Source organism: Lissotriton helveticus, chromosome 7, assembly GCF_964261635.1.
Source record: "Lissotriton helveticus chromosome 7, aLisHel1.1, whole genome shotgun sequence".
NCBI lineage: Eukaryota > Metazoa > Chordata > Amphibia > Caudata > Salamandridae > Lissotriton > Lissotriton helveticus.
In genome coordinates this window covers 1,959,600,955-1,959,619,864 of record NC_136068.1, presented here as the reverse complement: position 1 = coordinate 1,959,619,864, position 18,910 = coordinate 1,959,600,955, and the positions used below count along the sequence as shown (strand labels likewise).

The 18,910-nt window shown below is 44.9% G+C and overlaps 1 protein-coding gene across 1 annotated transcript in view; it reads right to left on the bottom strand.

Moving 5' to 3' along the window:
• LOC144770984 (putative cation-transporting ATPase 13A4) overlaps nt 1–18,910 on the bottom strand; it is a 1,004,626-nt gene that overhangs the window by 730,788 nt on the left and 254,928 nt on the right. Inside the window, exon 8 of the mRNA XM_078655851.1 lies at nt 15,107–15,179. Coding sequence (XP_078511977.1) covers nt 15,107–15,179 — 73 coding nt within the window. The remainder of the gene's footprint in view (nt 1–15,106; nt 15,180–18,910) is intronic.

Genomic DNA, 18,910 nt, shown 5'->3' with positions numbered 1-18,910 from the left:
CGCACGAGAGGGAGGAGGTTTAATAGTGACCCTATCTGGATGTGACAGCTCCTCCACAATTGAAAAAATATCTTTAGTTGTAGACGCTGACTCCACAATCTTTTTGGAAATATAAGAGGGCTTTGCAAGTAAAACCGCCGCTTTATACTCTTTAAGCAGAGACGTGAAACGTAGTCTCGTATCAGCAGCGTAGCCTCATCGCCAGCGGCGCTCGGCTTGCCTAAGACCGAGCTTTAAGCCTTTAAGATCTTCAGTAAACCATCTTTGGGCATCGTGCAAGTGCTTGAGCTTAATCTGCTTAAGAGGTGCCACAGCGTCGCTGGCTGATTCGAGCCAGCCTGTGAGAGCAGAGGCTTTGGTGTCAATGAGGTCAGAGTCAGAGGGAGAAGGGGTTGAAGTTCTAAGAAGGTTAACAAATTCACTTAGGTCTGCTCTACTCCAGTTCCGGGCCGAGAGGTTGCCCTCTAGGACCCTACCGGGATAGGAAGTGACCGTAAGGAGGAAAGAAATAATAAAATAGTATGACCATAAACAAGGGGGGATAAGAGGGGCAGAGATATCCAAGTTCAGGGTCCAGACCTGGTCTAGGACGTGACCTTTGATATGAGTCGCTGCGTTTATGTGTTGGCTACAGTTCATTCCAGATAGAAGATCGGAGAACATAATAGAACAGAAGCTCTCTTTCTCGTGAGTGGGCCAGTAATTAAAGTCTCCCAAAAGTAAAATTTTGGAGTGATTAATCACTAATTGGGAGAGCATGTCACCAAAGAGCATTGGAAAATCAGGCATCGGCTGAGGGGGGCGATATGCTAGAACACAAGTAAGGGGGGTCATTGGGGATTCCAATCTCAGCACAAGAAAGTCAACCAAAGGAATAATAACAGTTGACAGAGTGGAAAATCTACTTGGATATTTAATAATCGCTGCCACCCCACCTCCTGGCCTGCCACAAGCTCTATTCGCTTGAAGAATATAGCACCCAGAGGGCTCAGCTGCAAGAATATCTGGAGAGGACTCCTCATTGAGCCCGGTCTCAGCCAGCAGCAGTATGTCAGGTTTAAAGGAGTCTAAGTAGTGGAACATTTCCAGCTGGTGTTTTACCAGAGAGCGAGTATTAAGATAGCTCACCTTGAGTTGGGAGTATAGGGGCCCTGTGGTGGGAAGGGGATCAGAATCTGGAGAGGGGAGTAAAATGGGGAGAGGACCAGGTGCCGATACCAGAAGAGAATCTATCTCGGGGAGAGTTTCCCTGTCACAAAATAGCGCCAGTGACTCAAGTCTAGTCCGAATAGTCATAGTGAGAGTCCGAGGGGCACGCAATGAGAGTAGATCAGAAGATGAATATCTGAGCAAACGGGCAGGGGGACTAGCCCCTAGCCCCGGTCTGCCGCGGACGGGCGCAAACGAGCTTACCTTAGGCGCACCTTCGGCGCGCCATCGTCTCGCCCGCTGCGCACGTCCACTGCGCTTCCGGAGGGGCATTGCAATTTGAGGCTAAACCCCACCCCCAACTAGACCGCAGTGCACATATGCTCTTGAAGATAAATTCTTCCTGGGGCCTGCCCTGTAGATAGATTACCACTGAGACATATGCACCTGCAGATAGATTACCACTGAGACATATGCTCCTGCAGATAGATTCTTCCTGGGGCCTGCCCTGTAGATAGATTACCACTGAGACATATGCTCCTGCAGATAGATTCTTCCTGGGGCCTGCCCTGTAGATAGATTACCACTGAGACATATGCTCCTGCAGATAGATTACCACTGAGACATATGCTCCTGCAGATAGATTACCACTGAGACATATGCTCCTGCAGATAGATTACCACTGAGACATATGCTCCTGCAGATAGATTACCACTGAGACATATGCTCCTGCAGATAGATTACCACTGAGACATATGCTCCTGCAGATAGATTACCACTGAGACATATGCTCCTGCAGATAGATTACCACTGAGACATATGCTCCTGCAGATAGATTCTTCCTGGGGCCTGCCCTGTGGATAGATTACCACTGAGACATTTGCTCCTGCAGATAGATTACCACTGAGACATATGCTCCTGCAGATAGATTACCACTGAGACATATGCTCCTGCAGATAGACTACCACTGAGACATATGCTCCTGCAGATAGATTACCACTGAGACATATGCTCCTGCAGATAGATTCTTCCTGGGGCCTGCCCTGTAGATAGATTACCACTGAGACATATGCTCCTGCAGATAGATTACCACTGAGACATATGCTCCTGCAGATAGATTACCACTGAGACATATGCTCCTGCAGATAGATTCTTCCTGGGGCCTGCCCTGTGGATAGATTACCACTGAGACATATGCTCCTTCAGATAGATTACCACTGAGAGATATGCTCCTGCAGATAGATTACCACTGAGACATATGCTCCTGCAGATAGATTACCACTGAGACATATGCTCCTGCAGATAGATTCTTCCTGGGGCCTGCCCTGTGGATAGATTACCACTGAGACATATGCTCCTTCAGATAGATTACCACTGAGAGATATGCTCCTGCAGATAGATTACCATTGAGACATATGCTCCTGCAGATAGATTACCACTGAGACATATGCTCCTGCAGATAGATTACCACTGAGACATATGCTCCTGCAGATAGATTACCACTGAGACATATGTTCCTGTAGATAGATTACCACTGAGACATATGCACCTTCAGATAGATTACCACTGAGAGATATGCTCCTGCAGATAGATTACCACTGAGACATATGCTCCTGCAGATAGATTACCACTGAGACATATGCTCCTGCAGATAGATTCTTCCTGGGGCCTGCCCTGTGGATAGATTACCACTGAGACATATGCTCCTTCAGATAGATTACCACTGAGAGATATGCTCCTGCAGATAGATTACCATTGAGACATATGCTCCTGCAGATAGATTACCACTGAGACATATGCTCCTGCAGATAGATTACCACTGAGACATATGCACCTGCAGATAGATTACCTCTGAGACATATGCACCTTCAGATAGATTACCACTGAGACATATGTTCCTGCAGATAGATTACCACTGAGACATATGCACCTGCAGAAAGATTACCACTGAGACATATGCACCTGCAGATAGATTACCACTGAGACATATGCTCCTGCAGATAGATTACCACTGAGACATATGCTCCTGCAGATAGATTACCACTGAGACATATGCACCTTCAGATAGATTACCACTGAGACATATGTTCCTGCAGATAGATTACCACTGAGACATATGCACCTGCAGATAGATTACCACTGAGACATATGCACCTGCTGATAGATTACCACTGAGACATATGCTCCTGCAGATAGATTACCACTGAGACATATGCTCCTGCATATAGATTCTTCCTGGGGCCAGCCCTGCAGATAGATTATCACTGAGACATATGCACCTGCAGATAGATTACCACTGAGACATATGCTCCTGCAGATAGATTACCACTGAGACATATGCACCTGCAGATAGATTACCACTAAGACATATGCACCTGCAGATAGATTACCACTGAGACATATGCACCTGCAGATAGATTCTTCCTGGGGCCTGCCCTGTAGATAGATTACTACTGAGACATATGCACCTGCAGATAGACTACCACTGAGACATGTGCTCCTGCAGATAGATTACCTCTGAGACATAGGCTCCTGCAGATAGATTACCACTGAGACATATGCACCTGCAGATAGATTACCACTGAGACATATGCACCTGCAGATAGACTACCACTGAGACATATGCACCTGCAGATAGATTACCACTGAGACATATGCTCCTGCAGATAGATTACCACTGAGAGATATGCACCTGCAGATAGATTACCACTGAGACATATGCACCTGCAGATATAGATTACCACTGAGACATATGCTCCTGCAGATAGATTACCACTGAGACATATGCTCCTGCAGATAGATTCTTCCTGGGGCCAGCCCTGCAGGTAGATTACCACTGAGACATATGCTCCTGCAGATAGATTACCACTGAGACATATGCACCTGCAGGTAGATTACCACTGAGACATATGCACCTGCAGATAGATTCTTCCTGGGGCCTGACCTGTAGATAGATTACCACTGAGACTTATGCTCCTGCAGATAGATTCTTCCTGGGGCCTGCCCTGTAGATAGATTACCACTGAGACAAATGCTCCTGCAGATAGATTACCACTGAGACATATGCTCCTGCAGATAGATTCTTCCTGGGGCCTGCCCTGTAGATAGATTACCACTGAGACATATGCACCTGCAGATAGATTCTTCCTGGGGCCTGCCCTGTAGATAGATTACCACTGAGACATATGCTCCTGCAGATAGATTACCACTGAGACATATGCTCCTGCAGATAGATTACCACTGAGACATATGCTCCTGCCGATAGATTACCACTGAGACATAGGCTCCTGCAGATAGATTACCACTGAGACATATGCACCTGCAGATAGATTACCACTGAGACATATGCACCTGCAGATAGATTACCACTGACACATATGCACCTGCAGATAGATTACCACTGAGACATATGCTCCTGCAGATAGATTACCACTGAGACATAGGCTCCTGCAGATAGATTACCACTGAGACATAGGCACCTGCAGATAGATTACCACTGAGACATATGCACCTGCAGATAGATTACCACTAACACGTAGGCTCCTGCAGATAGATTACCACTGAGACATAGGCACCTGCAGATAGATTACCACTGAGACATATGCACCTGCAGATAGATTACCACTGAGACATATGCTCCTGCAGATAGATTACCATTGAGACATATGCTCCTGCAGATAGATTCTTCCTGGCGCCTGCCCTGTAGATAGATTACCACTGAGACATATGCACCTGCAGATAGATTACCACTGAGACATATACTCCTGCAGATAGATTCTTCCTGGGGCCTGCCCTGTAGATAGATTACCACTGAGACATATGCACCTGCAGATAGATTACCACTGAGACATATGCTCCTGCAGATAGATTACCACTGAGACATATGCTCCTGCAGATAGATTCTTCCTGGGGCCAGCCCTGCAGGTAGATTACCACTGAGACATATGCTCCTGCAGATAGATTACCACTGAGACATATGCACCTGCAGGTAGATTACCACTGAGACATATGCACCTGCAGATAGATTCTTCCTGGGGCCTGACCTGTAGATAGATTACCACTGAGACTTATGCTCCTGCAGATAGATTCTTCCTGGGGCCTGCCCTGTAGATAGATTACCACTGAGACAAATGCTCCTGCAGATAGATTACCACTGAGACATATGCTCCTGCAGATAGATTCTTCCTGGGGCCTGCCCTGTAGATAGATTACCACTGAGACATATGCACCTGCAGATAGATTCTTCCTGGGGCCTGCCCTGTAGATAGATTACCACTGAGACATATGCTCCTGCAGATAGATTACCACTGAGACATATGCTCCTGCAGATAGATTACCACTGAGACATATGCTCCTGCCGATAGATTACCACTGAGACATAGGCTCCTGCAGATAGATTACCACTGAGACATATGCACCTGCAGATAGATTACCACTGAGACATATGCACCTGCAGATAGATTACCACTGACACATATGCACCTGCAGATAGATTACCACTGAGACATATGCTCCTGCAGATAGATTACCACTGAGACATAGGCTCCTGCAGATAGATTACCACTGAGACATAGGCACCTGCAGATAGATTACCACTGAGACATATGCACCTGCAGATAGATTACCACTAACACGTAGGCTCCTGCAGATAGATTACCACTGAGACATAGGCACCTGCAGATAGATTACCACTGAGACATATGCACCTGCAGATAGATTACCACTGAGACATATGCTCCTGCAGATAGATTACCATTGAGACATATGCTCCTGCAGATAGATTCTTCCTGGCGCCTGCCCTGTAGATAGATTACCACTGAGACATATGCACCTGCAGATAGATTACCACTGAGACATATACTCCTGCAGATAGATTCTTCCTGGGGCCTGCCCTGTAGATAGATTACCACTGAGACATATGCACCTGCAGATAGATTACCACTGAGACATATGCTCCGGCAGATAGATTACCACTGAGAGATATGCACCTGCAGATAGATTACCACTGAGACATATGCTCCTGCAGATAGATTACCACTGAGACATATGCTCCTGCAGATAGATTCTTCCTGGGGCCTGCCCTGTAGATAGATTACCACTGAGACATATGCACCTGCAGATAGATTACTACTGAGACATATGCTCCAGCAGATAGATTACCCCTGAGACATAGGCACCTGCAGATAGATTACCACTGAGACATATGCACCTGCAGATAGATTCTTCCTGGGGCCTGACCTGTAGATAGATTACCACTGAGACTTATGCTCCTGCAGATAGATTCTTCCTGGGGCCTGACCTGTAGATAGATTACCACTGAGACTTATGCTCCTGCAGATAGATTCTTCCTGGGGCCTGCCCTGTAGATAGATTACCACTGAGACATATGCACCTGCAGATAGATTACCACTGAGACATATGCTCCGGCAGATAGATTACCACTGAGAGATATGCACCTGCAGATAGATTACCACTGAGACATATGCACCTGCAGATATAGATTACCACTGAGACATATGCACCTGCAGATAGATTACCACTGAGACATATGCTCCTGCAGATAGATTACCACTGAGACATATGCTCCTGCAGATAGATTCTCCCTGGGGCCTGCCCTGTAGATAGATTACCACTGAGACATATGCACCTGCAGATAGATTACTACTGAGACATATGCTCCAGCAGATAGATTACCCCTGAGACATATGCACCTGCAGATAGATTACCACTGAGACATATGCACCTGCAGATAGATTCTTCCTGGGGCCTGACCTGTAGATAGATTACCACTGAGACTTATGCTCCTGCAGATAGATTCTTCCTGGGGCCTGCCCTGCAGATAGATTACCACTGAGACATATGCACCTGCAGATAGATTCTTCCTGGGGCCTGACCTGTAGATAGATTACCACTGAGACATATGCACCTGCAGATAGATTCTTCCTGGGGCCTGACCTGTAGATAGATTACCACTGAGACTTATGCTCCTGCAGATAGATTCTTCCTGGGGCCTGCCCTGTAGATATATTACCACTGAGACATATGCTCCTGCAGATAGATTACCACTGAGACATATGCTCCTGCAGATAGATTACCACTGACACATATGCTCCTGCAGATAGTTTACCTCTGAGACATATGCTCCTGCAGATAGATTACCACTGAGACATATGCACCTGCAGATAGATTACCACTGAGACATATGCACCTGCAGATAGATTACCACTGAGACATATGCTCCTGTAGATAGATTACCACTGAGACATATGCTGCTGTAGATAGATTACCACTGAGACATATGCTCCTGCAGATAGATTACCACTGAGACATATGCTCCTTCAGATAGATTACCACTGAGACATATGCACCTGCAGATAGATTACCACTGAGACATATGCACCTGCAGATAGATTACCACTGAGACATATGCACCTGCAGATAGATTACCACTGAGACATATGCACCTGTAGATAGATGATCCCTGAGACCTAAACTGCAGATAGATTCTCCCTGGGGCCGTCCTGCAGATGGATTTCATTGCAAGACGGGAGGCTACCACTATGCAATAACTTTTATTGCTGCCCCAAACATTTAGCCCTTTAAAGAAGATGTATTACATCATAAGTAAAACATTTCTTAGAGCTTTAGAAAAACAACATAACATCATTGTAGCTATGCATTATCCTCTTTTATTCTCTGCTTCTCTACAGTTAAGTGTTCCCACTAGGCGGCTCTGAGATTTACTCCATTTTTTATTTAATAACGTCGAACATTTGCTAAAAATTATTTCCTTAACAGACTACACAAGGTAGGTGAATCTTGCCTTTCTCCTTTAGGCAGTTACCCCTCCAATTTTTGGTTGGGTCCCTATTTGCCTATATCTACCCTTCAAGGCGACAATTACACTTCAGTTAACTGCATTTTATGTTCTTACTCTTAAGACAAATGATGTGTCTTAAGACTTTAATACTAACTTTCGCCCATTGCTTAGGGCTGTCGGAGCACTTGCCTGCTTCCACTTCACTCCCTCTCCGATACCAGCGAACGGACTGAGGGGCATATTATCAAGGGGGTTTATCTCCGCTTTCTTGGCTTTTAAAGCCATAAAAGCGGAGATAAACCCCCTTGTTATCTCCCTATTACCTAGCTGTCGCTAACACCAGTTAGCGACAGCTAGTAGGAGATAGCGACCATCTTGGGCCCCACTTTGCATGTCAGTGATATTTATCACTAATGACATGCAAAGTGGGCGTGCCAAGATGTTAGCGACTGGAAACAGTCACTAACATCGCTATCTCCTATTACCAACTTTTGGAGATATTTGCGCTAAGCGCGAATATCTCCAAAAACTAACACCTGCCCTGAGCAGTTCTTAGCCATGTTATCCAATGGGAGGTGGATAACATGGCTAAGAGCATTAGCTCGGTAATACTTGAATATCGCGGACTTTTCAGCGATATTCATGCATTGCGGCCATTTTTTATCGCATTTGCGATAAACCTTGATAATAGCAAGGTTTATTTGCGATAATTTCTGACGATGCTTAGCGTTAAAAAATTCGTTGCTAAGCATCGTTAGCGATAAATATCGCTTAACGTTGGTAATATGCCCCTCAGTCTCTGGATCAGCACTCCCAATGCAGTCTCTCTACACTGACTACTAGCCAGCCGGGTGCTCCTCGTTGCGACTTCCCCAAGGAAATCCCAATAGGGCAAACCTGAATCTGACTCCACTGGACACCCGAGACCGTACGTACGGGCAGAGACAGAAAATCAAGAAAGCGTCATACGGACCGTACCGGTCCTAACTTGCCTGCTAAAAAGAAGCGTCACATGTCAGGAGTGATATAGTGATGTATGACCAGCATAATTAAATTAGAACAAGGACTTCCAGAGTCCTCCGCTTTAATGGTGCGTTACCATCAGCATAACGAAAGGTAGCAACCATTCGTACGCAGGTCGACAACTACAGAAGTTCCTCAATTCCTAAACGCCAGATACAAAAAAAAAGAAAGGAAGAGAAAGTAATGGAATAACTCCTTTTGATTAATCAATACCCTTATAAATCCCCTATCATTCAGACTAAACAACGTCATATAATGAGACAGAGGGGAGTACAAGCAGACCCCTTAACAAAAGTATGCTGATTAACGACTTTCAGAAAGAATTTAAATCCCCATTGAAAGAGGCAGTTGAAGCTGCCCCTAGCAAAAGGAAAATAGATTATTATGAGGAGGATTTAATATCACTCTCAGAGGAGGAGACTCCCACTAGGAAAGGAGGTAAGGCCCTGAAAAAAACAGCACTTAACTAACGTTATTACTAGTAAGCGCGCTACAAAATATAGAGAAAAACCTCTGGGTAGCCTCTGCGTTACGAATGACCTCGGTACCCATAGCGGCACAGTGAGCAAAAGCAGCCCTATTGGTGGATGTAGTTCAGGTGTCCATTGCAACCGGACAAGATCAAGTGACCTTCGTGGTACAAAGGACAACAGCCTGCAGACTGGAAACGAATCCCACCCCTACGATAAGAACCCTGAGGATGAGGAGGACCAAAACATCTTCGACCCTCTAGAGACCCTAGATTATGACCTCCTTGATGAGGACCTAGGCCAGCTTTCTTATTCTAAGGGCATTAAAGACCCGGCAGGGGTGGAAATGTTTAATCCAAACCACATCACGCACCAGAGGGGGTCAGATTGTTGGCCCATGGACCATGTATCAAAATTCATAACATTTTGGATTCGCAATTCCCTTGAAAAGGAAGCGCGAAACTAAACGAGGGTCAAATTGACCTGAGATCAAGACCAGTCAGCCTTAGCGGAAGCATGTCTGATGTTAGACCAGATGGTGGGAACCAAGTGCTGATATCCTTTGTGAAAACATATAAAGCAATATCTACAGCTACTATTTCTGGATGGGTAAGAGCAATCATGTCAGAAGCAGGAGTGGATTTAACAACAACACCTCCTCTCGAGGTGCAATGGCAAGCAACGTATTTTGGGCTAGAGGTACACTTTCAGATATACTTAAAGTGACTAAGTGGTCAAATGCTTCTACCTTTGCAAGTTTTTATCTTAGACCAGTGGAGCACGTGAGCAGTGTGGCGTTAAATAGCTTTAAACTTGCATAATGGTAGCCTCCGGTCTTGTAATGAAATGGCGAATCACCAATTATCATACAGAGGGAATCTTGATTTTATTAAAGACAAAGGAGGCTGACATTATCCCACCCACCACGCGCCTGCGGAGGAGAAGATAAGACTTTATATAGAGATATAACTGCATTTGTTGCATCGCAATGTTATCTAACTACTATGCATGTCTTTTCGCATTCGCTGAAGTTCATTTCATTATTTCCGTGTATAACTTTTGTTATAAAACTTGTTTTTATAATTTAATTACATTTCCTTTTAAGCTGGTATGACGCATTTTCCCCTATTTTCCAGAGAACTCATCACTGGGAAGTTTCTATTTTCATCAAAGGAAATCACCCACACTACAGAAAAACACGGATGGGATTAACTTTTTGTCGCAGCCTTAAGGGGGTGATGCATAGTTACCAATATGTTATGTTGTTTTCCTAAAGTTCTATGGAATGTTTTACTTATGATGTAACACATGTTCTTTAAAGGGCTGCATGTTTGTGGCAGCAATAAAAGTTATTGCATAGTGGTAGACTCCGTTGTCTTTAATGAAATCAAGGTTTTCTCTGTATGATAATTGGAGACTCGCCATTCTCCCTGGGTCCTGTCCTGCAGATAGATTCTCCCTGGGACTTGTCTTGCAGATAGATTCTCCCTGGATCCTGTCCTGTAGATAGATTCTCCCTGGGACTTGTGTTGCAGATAGATTCTCTTGTAGGGCTGCCCTGCAGGTAGATTATCTCTAGGGCATGTCCTGATGATACTTTCTTCCTGGGGTCTGCCAGATGGATAGAGTCTCGCTAGCGCCTGCTCTGCAGATAAATTATGCATAGAGTCTACCCTACAGATAGATTCTGTAGCCTTAGCCCTAAGCTAGCATTGGAGTCTTCATTAACTCTCTGGCCTCGATCTATTGGAATTCTACTATTCCCGTAATCCCTAGTGGCTTAACACTTTGATTATAAAAATTGATCCAATGATAAGGAGATGACATTCAAAATCCTTTGGGAAAATCTGTGAAGGTTATCCAAGAGGAAAGGTCCCATATACGGATCATTAAAATTAAAAATCACACAGTCACCAGTAAAAGATTTTATTGTACCACCCACCCAGTCCACTCTTCTTGCCATTATGATTTTAGTAAACAGTTGATAATTCCTCATTTGTGAACCCTTCAAATTGGCTGTCAGCCAATGAAGACATTTGTCCATCAGCTGTCTTGTGGACTCACTCTGATTTTCTCGAAGAGGGGGTACATTTGCCAAAACCAATACCAGTGGAGCTGCTGCTGGTGGGAGATCAACAAATTGGTGCAATTGGTTACCTGGTGCTCTTATATAACTCTCAGAAGATCCTCTTACTCGCTTAAGCCCTCTTGAATCTCCTGGGATGATGGCACCTGTTTCAATGAGTCACTTTCACTCTTCTCTTGAGTGCTTTGAGAGTCCCCATGTATGTTTGGTTTAGAGATTCCTGTTTGCGGCAATAAGAGGGACGAGATATTATCAGCCGGTAGAACTGGCGTTCGTTTACTTATGGATGGTTCCAAACCTTTATTCAGTTGAGTTAGAATGTTGCCTCTAGGAAATTCCTGGTTAGAGTTTCTTACAGGAGGGGCTCTAGATAATAATAGGCAATTCTGTGACTCAAGATCCACCAGTCTACTTTCAATTTGAGACAGTTTTGTTAAAATAGGATCCATTATAGCTGCCAGCCTTTTGGTTTCGTCAGTCCAAAGGGACTCATCTGGGGGAACTTGGGGTAATAAAGGACTAGCCACTAGGGGGACTACTGTTGTAATGTTTGAGTTTGTCACCCTAGTTTCTGGTCCTTTTAGTTTAGTAACCCAGGTGTTTTTAGGTTGTTTTTGCTTTGTGTTTATAGTACTCCCTGTTCTAGTGCTCCTGGCCGGTAGTTTAGGAGTAAGGTCCTTCTGGGGCGTATTTACGGGGGATATTTCTATCTCCCTCCTTAGTGTGGCCTGAGTAGGTGAAGAAGAAGGCCTAGACCCCTGTTGGCCTGGTGGGAGATCCAGTGATGTAAGCATGGATTGGAGTTGATTGCGTGGCCAGTAAAACTTTGTTGGATCTATCAGGAGTTACCACCAGAGGGACAAGATGTGGCTCGATTGAAAGGCACCTTTCAGTTAGCTCTATTTCATGTGTACGACCACTTGCTGCTCTAATCAGAAAAGAGCCCAGGGTTGTAGTTACCCCTCCTATATTCTTGTCCCCCTAGGCCCTTCTTTCGACATAATTTGCCCAAAAAAACAGTACCTGTCTGTTATGCTGATGTTAGAGAGGGGGGCTAAGCCCAGCCTCTCCAGGGCTCCGACGGGCGTGGAAGGGCCCGCCCTTGGCCCGGGCACATCCCCGTGCGCGTCCCGCACCGCGGGCCGGCTTCTTGCCTTTATAGCACGTCTGTGCGCTAGTCCTGCTGGATGTTGTGGCCCTGTGAGTCCCCGAGCAGTCCGTGTGTCAGGCAAACAGCAGGGAGCCAGGGAACAGTTAATGCAGCTATAAGGCACTGCGGGCCAGTGTCTTGCCTTTATAATGCTTCCGCACGCTAGTACTGCTGGATATTGTGGTCCCCCGTGAGTTCTGGAACAGTCCGTGTGTCAGGCTAATAGCGGGGAGCCAGGGAACAGTTAATACGGTTACAAGGCGTCGCGGGCCAGCGTCTTGCCTTTATAGCGCATCCGCGCGCTAGTCCTGCTGGATGTTGTGGTGCCCGTGAGTCCCAGAGCAGTCCGTGTGTCAGGCAAATAGTGGGGAGCCAGGGAACAGTTAATGCGGCTACATTAATATAATTTAACCAGAATTCCTCAGACTATAATTACAACAAATGTAACTCCACCAAGTAATAAAGCATGTATAGAAAACTAGTCTAATTATTAACTCTAACTGTAGGAAGTAAAGCTTGGTGGGAAGGGGTAAAAAACATATTCAGGATTCATAACCAACCACAGCACTGAGACAGCCCTGAACGCAGCCACTGATGACAGTGAAACCCGTCTGGACCCCGGTGAAACAGCAGCCCTCAGGCTCCTGGACCTGTCAGTCACCTTCAAAACCGTCTCCCATCAAATCTTAAGCCACCAGACTATCACATTGGAATCCAGGGACTCACCCTCAAATGGATCGCATCATACATCAGCAAAAGAACCAAGAGAATCCATCTTCCGCCGTTCACCTCTGAACCCAAGAAGATCATCAGCAGCGTCCCCCAAGGGTCATCCCTCAGCCCCACCCTCTTCAGCACCGCCAGATTCCACAGACTGCACATCATCTCCTGTGCCAGAGATACCCGTCCCACCACCGGACACAACTTCCACAGATGTATGATGAACATCACCAAGTGGAGGAAGGACAACTGTCTCAAACCCAACACAGACAAAACAGAAGTACTCATCTTTGGGACAACACCTTGCCATGGAACAATGCATGGTGGCCTGCTCCCCACCCGGACAGACCACACCTGCAACCTTGGGACAGCAAGCAAGCTATCCATGAAGAAAAAGGTAAAATCAGTCTCATCTGCCTGCTTCTACACTCTGTGCATGCTCCGAAGGAACTTCAGGTGGCTCTCAGTCAACACCAGAAGGATCATCAGGCAGGCCCTCATCACCAGCAGGCTGAACTACGGGAACACGCTCTACATAGGAATCACCACAAGGCTCCCGAAGAGACTAAAGAAATGACAAAACTCAGCTGCAAGACTTCCTCGACTTCCTCAACCTCCTCAGATGGACCCACATCACACCCCACCTCAAGAAGCGACACTGGCTCCCGATCCTGAAGGGATGCCAGTTCAAGATGTTCACTTACACATGTACGGCCCTGCACATCAAGGGACCGACGTACATCAACAAATGTATGACCTTCCACCAGCCTGTCCAAAATCCAGTTATGGACAGCACCCCTTGTGATTTACTGTCCACAGGATCCAGGAACTCATGTCAAAGATTGATTGAAGATGTCACACTGTGCACCCAGTGTGAGGGCGACCACTAGCATGAACGTGTGTATGTGGGAGCGACCACTCTCCAGAGCATGGGAGAGTTAGGAGAGGACAGTATCCCACTTATCTTTGAGTCACATGCCCTAGAGTTGGAATTGCACTTTGTGGTGTCACATTTGTCACAGACTCAGTCATAATAGTCAAACATATTTTGAAAGGAATTACAGCAATTAATGTAATTCAATGAACTCATAAATGAAGGAGTAAAAAGAGTCCCTCGATATAGATGTACGCTTTGGATTGGTTGAAATGTGGGCTGTCATTGACATCGGATGTTATTGTCTGTGCTTTGCATGTTATTTATATCTTTTAGCGCACAATGACCTGGGGTCTCCTATTGGTGCCAGACAAGAAGGCCAAACCAAACTAGGGTGATACAAAGAAAGTTTGTAAGAGAATAGTCAGGTTTTTAACTGGTCCTGGAAGGTGACCAAATTTGATTGACTTCTAATGTACAATGACAAATATTCAATTTAATTCCCAGCTGATGAGCAAAGTATCTCCTGCTTTGGTGTGCTTTCCTAATCTTGGGAACATTGTGAAGGTGGGCTCAGGATGAGCCAGGATCTAGCAGGAAAGTAAGAGAAGTTGGACCAATGACATGTAAGGCCTTATGTAAAAACTTTAAAAAAAAATACTTTTAAAATGCATGTGTTTATCCAGTCAAAGCCATTTATTTTTGGAAACTGATGACTCATGCCACATAAATCCTTTAGCCCTTAAGGGGGCTTCTGATTCTGAACCTTCAAATATAAAGGCATGACGTCTTAGAACAGCTGCACCAAACTCACCTCCAGTTTTCAGACTCACGGTGACCATGACGCTATTGTTCGCCGCAACCAAGTTATGCAGGTTAACTGATTGCTGTGAGAGAGGAGCAAAACGATGCACATGTTAATATGAACAGAAATATTCCACACTTTTTAACATCCTGGACAGATTTATAATCTCTTTCTAACACTGAATTTAGAATTGCGTTCTAAGGTGGGCCGTCAATGCTCCTCTAACACCCTCAGGAATCTCTGCAGTCCTTGGAAGTGAGTTAACACCTCTTCAGTGTATCATGATCATCACTTCACTAGGACTTAAAGATCTTGTTAAATAATACAAGAAAGATGGTTAAACCTTAAGTTAGCTTCTAAAGGTTCTGGCTTGAGGACACTCAATGATGCTTAGATATCTCCGGATCTGTTGCAGAGACTGAGAGGTTGGATCTGTGACTGAAGAGTCTCCAGGAATGTGTTCATACCACAAGAAGGCCTCACAGCACCATGACATTTTAAAAAACCCTCTCAGGTTGGATACGATGGAAGAGGGGACCCCCAGGTTTTTGTAAAGAATGCCAACTGATTTGGTAAAAGGGATGATTAGTGAATTAGCTATTGCCCTGTGTGCATCTACCCATGGGCATCAAGTCACCAAAATACCAGGAATAGTGCAAATGATATCACTTGCCCTTTCACTGCTGACATCACAGGAAGTGACATCACAAGTCTCATTCTCTCTTGTTACTGCAGGAACTGATCTCACACGACCATGCACTTGCGGACACTCAAGTAAAGTAAATTACAGGTGCAAGATCAATAATATTGCCAGTATATTCTGAGAGCTCATAAAAGTGTATTTTAGTTTGCAACCACATGTCAATTAATGAGATGCCAGACTATTCCATGGGTCAGCCATCATATACACCAGTGCAGCAATTGCTTGAATAACTACAACTACATATAACCATAGCTTGTAGTGCCTAGGCACAGTCATGATATATTCATGTATTTGTTCAAATGTCCAAACATAGGGCATCATTACGATGGCCCTGTCGGAGGTGGTTGGACTGCCGTATTCTCATCGGAAGCGGTGGGTAAAACCGCCGGATTATGATGCTTGCATCATGTATTACGACTGACTGCTAAAAGACTGCTGGCTCCGACCGAGGTGGCGGTCGGAGAAAAACAGCAGCCATAGGGCATTACAGGGAGCTCTGATCGCCGTCCGGATTACGATGTGGGTTTCCAACGACCGAACCGTGGCGGTCCGACCGCCTGCTACAAGTAGTCAGAAACAAACAATTGGAGGGCATACTCACTCAAATCTGCTTCTCTCCAGCAGTCTCTGGCATAGATCCCTTCCTCCAGGTCCCCCTACACCAGGGCAGCTGCACCATGAAAGCTACGATCCTGTGGGCGCCGGAATCCAAGTAAGTCCTCATGTGGTATCTATCCCCTTTGAGTGGACTGTGCACAATCCGCCACACTCATGCACAAGACATATCCCCAGGTGGTCGGTCCGACTACCATCGTCGTAATGAGGTCTATAGTTCCAGATGCTCAGGACCAGGACTACCCCAAAGTGGTCCAGCAAGCCATTACTTATGGTACCCAGATCTTGCATACTTTGGACAGCAAATGTATCCATAATGCTAAGCAGATTGTGGAGACTTAAGACAACTTTCTTCCTTAGGTTAAACATTTACTACATGCTGAGCTTTGGGCAGCAGACGTGGCCCTCTGGTTGCCAAATTGTTACTATCTTAGGGGTTAAGATTGTAGATATAATGCTAAAATGAAACAGATCTTGGATGCTCAGATCTCGGATTGCAGAGATTTCCACCAGGTAACACGGATTGTAAATGTTGTCAACGGTAGGGAGGTTGGGGGTAACCTTGTCAAACAACATCAGTTCTGCTTCCTGAATATTCAGCCTTTCTTAATACAGAAGTTAGTAACCAGGCTGTGAAGGATGAATCTCCTCATAGTAAGAGAATAGAATACATTAATGTTTGCACATGTGCCTAGTATTTTAATCTTTAACATGATTGTTTCTTTTGATAAATTTGTGATTTAATCTTTCAATAAATAGTGCTTGATAAGCACTATTTTACTGAATGGTTAAAATGTTACGTACAGTAGCCACGTGTTCGTGATTCTGCAATTTTGAAAAAAAAGGTCTATTGTGAATTGAACCTGTGAGCGTGTTTTCATTTTAAAATTAGCTCACATTTGTTGTGTGACTGTCTTGACCCACATATCATTTCATGTTGCTTTTGAGTCGTATCTAAATAGAATATTACAACAGTACTTTATAAGAATACTTTGCCAATGACAATCAAGACACCATTTAAGCATTTTCTTCCCCACCTGGAGAGTGGGTGCATATTATAGACACTGAAGTTCTGCATGCTCTCAGTCATTCTCAGAGGGAATACATGCCCTTTGACTCAGAACCATGTAGCATACATGGACATGATGTTGCTAAGATGCAGGCAAGGACACTGATATATGAAAATAAACACACATCATTAAGGCCTGTTGGTGTTTAGGTCCCGCTCCTTCTAGCTTTGAGGATAGGGGTCACAGGGACAGTTAGTGGCTCTGTGAGTGACTGTATGGGTGGGTGAGTGGGTGTGTGTAAGTGACTGTGTGGGTGGGTGAGTGGTTATGTGAGTGGCTGTAGGAGTAAATGAGTGGGTATGTGAGTGGCTCTGTGGGTGAGTTGTGTGAGTACTTGTATGGGTCTGTGAATGGGTATGTGAGTGATTGTGTGGGTGTGTGAGTAGTGTAGGTCCTATATTCCCAATAGGCTCTGCGCATTGGAATAATATATCCTATAGATGTGACGTAGGACTTAGGTCGACTAGGTCTCTATCTAATATATTAGACTTAACTGTGAGTGCCAACTAGCTCAGAGGTCACTAGAAACTTTCTCGAATAAACAAGAAGGGAATAGTTTCTGACAACCGCATAAACATGACAACTTTTTTTCCCAAGAATAAGAAATGTATCTCTAGAGTCGTGGAAGCAATAGATAGTTATTTCACCCAGTCAATCGTGCATGCTTCGTTTCACCAGAGGTGCAGAGAAATAGAAAGACAGGCGTTTTCAATACAATTATTTATTGAACAGTCTTCTTTCTCATGCAGAAGAAATGAACTGCTACAATCGAAATACTGGTTGCAAAGTAAAATGTGTACAGTAAGAAGAGTATCATAAAATAATACTGTAAAAGCATGGTTTGGTTTCTAAGCCATAAAATACATAGAATACATAAATAAATAATAAATACTAAAAGTACTTAACTGGTGTTTCTAAAATACGCCTACCCCGATGTACCTAACCTAGGTCTAGTACGAGGGAAGAAGTAAGTGATGTGTAGGATAGGTTTAGTATTCTTTTGCCAAGAATCTATCCAAGATTTCTCTTAGGGTCTAATCAGCTCCGTACCTTGGTTTAGAATGAAGGAGGTCTGGTATCTCTCTGTCTCAGGACTCGATTTACCAACAACCCGCAAGGGTAGCTTGGAAAAACTGGAGCTGGATTTCTCGGCCAGAGAAAAGACAGCGTCTCTCTCAGTGCGTCTGCTGGATGGTCGGCTTCCTTCGGCACTTGCTGCAGCGAGATGCGTCAGGCAAGTAGATAGTCGAACTGCTCCAAACCACTGTGTGTTTGCTAAGGCAAGTGTGGGGATATTCATACCTTGAAGGTGGCAGGTTTGACGTAAGGTTGGACATAATAACGTCATCAAAGTGTCTCAGTTCTTGGATAACTCAATATTCAAGCAGGGGGAAGTTCCTGACTGCTGAAGGCGGGTTTTTCCAA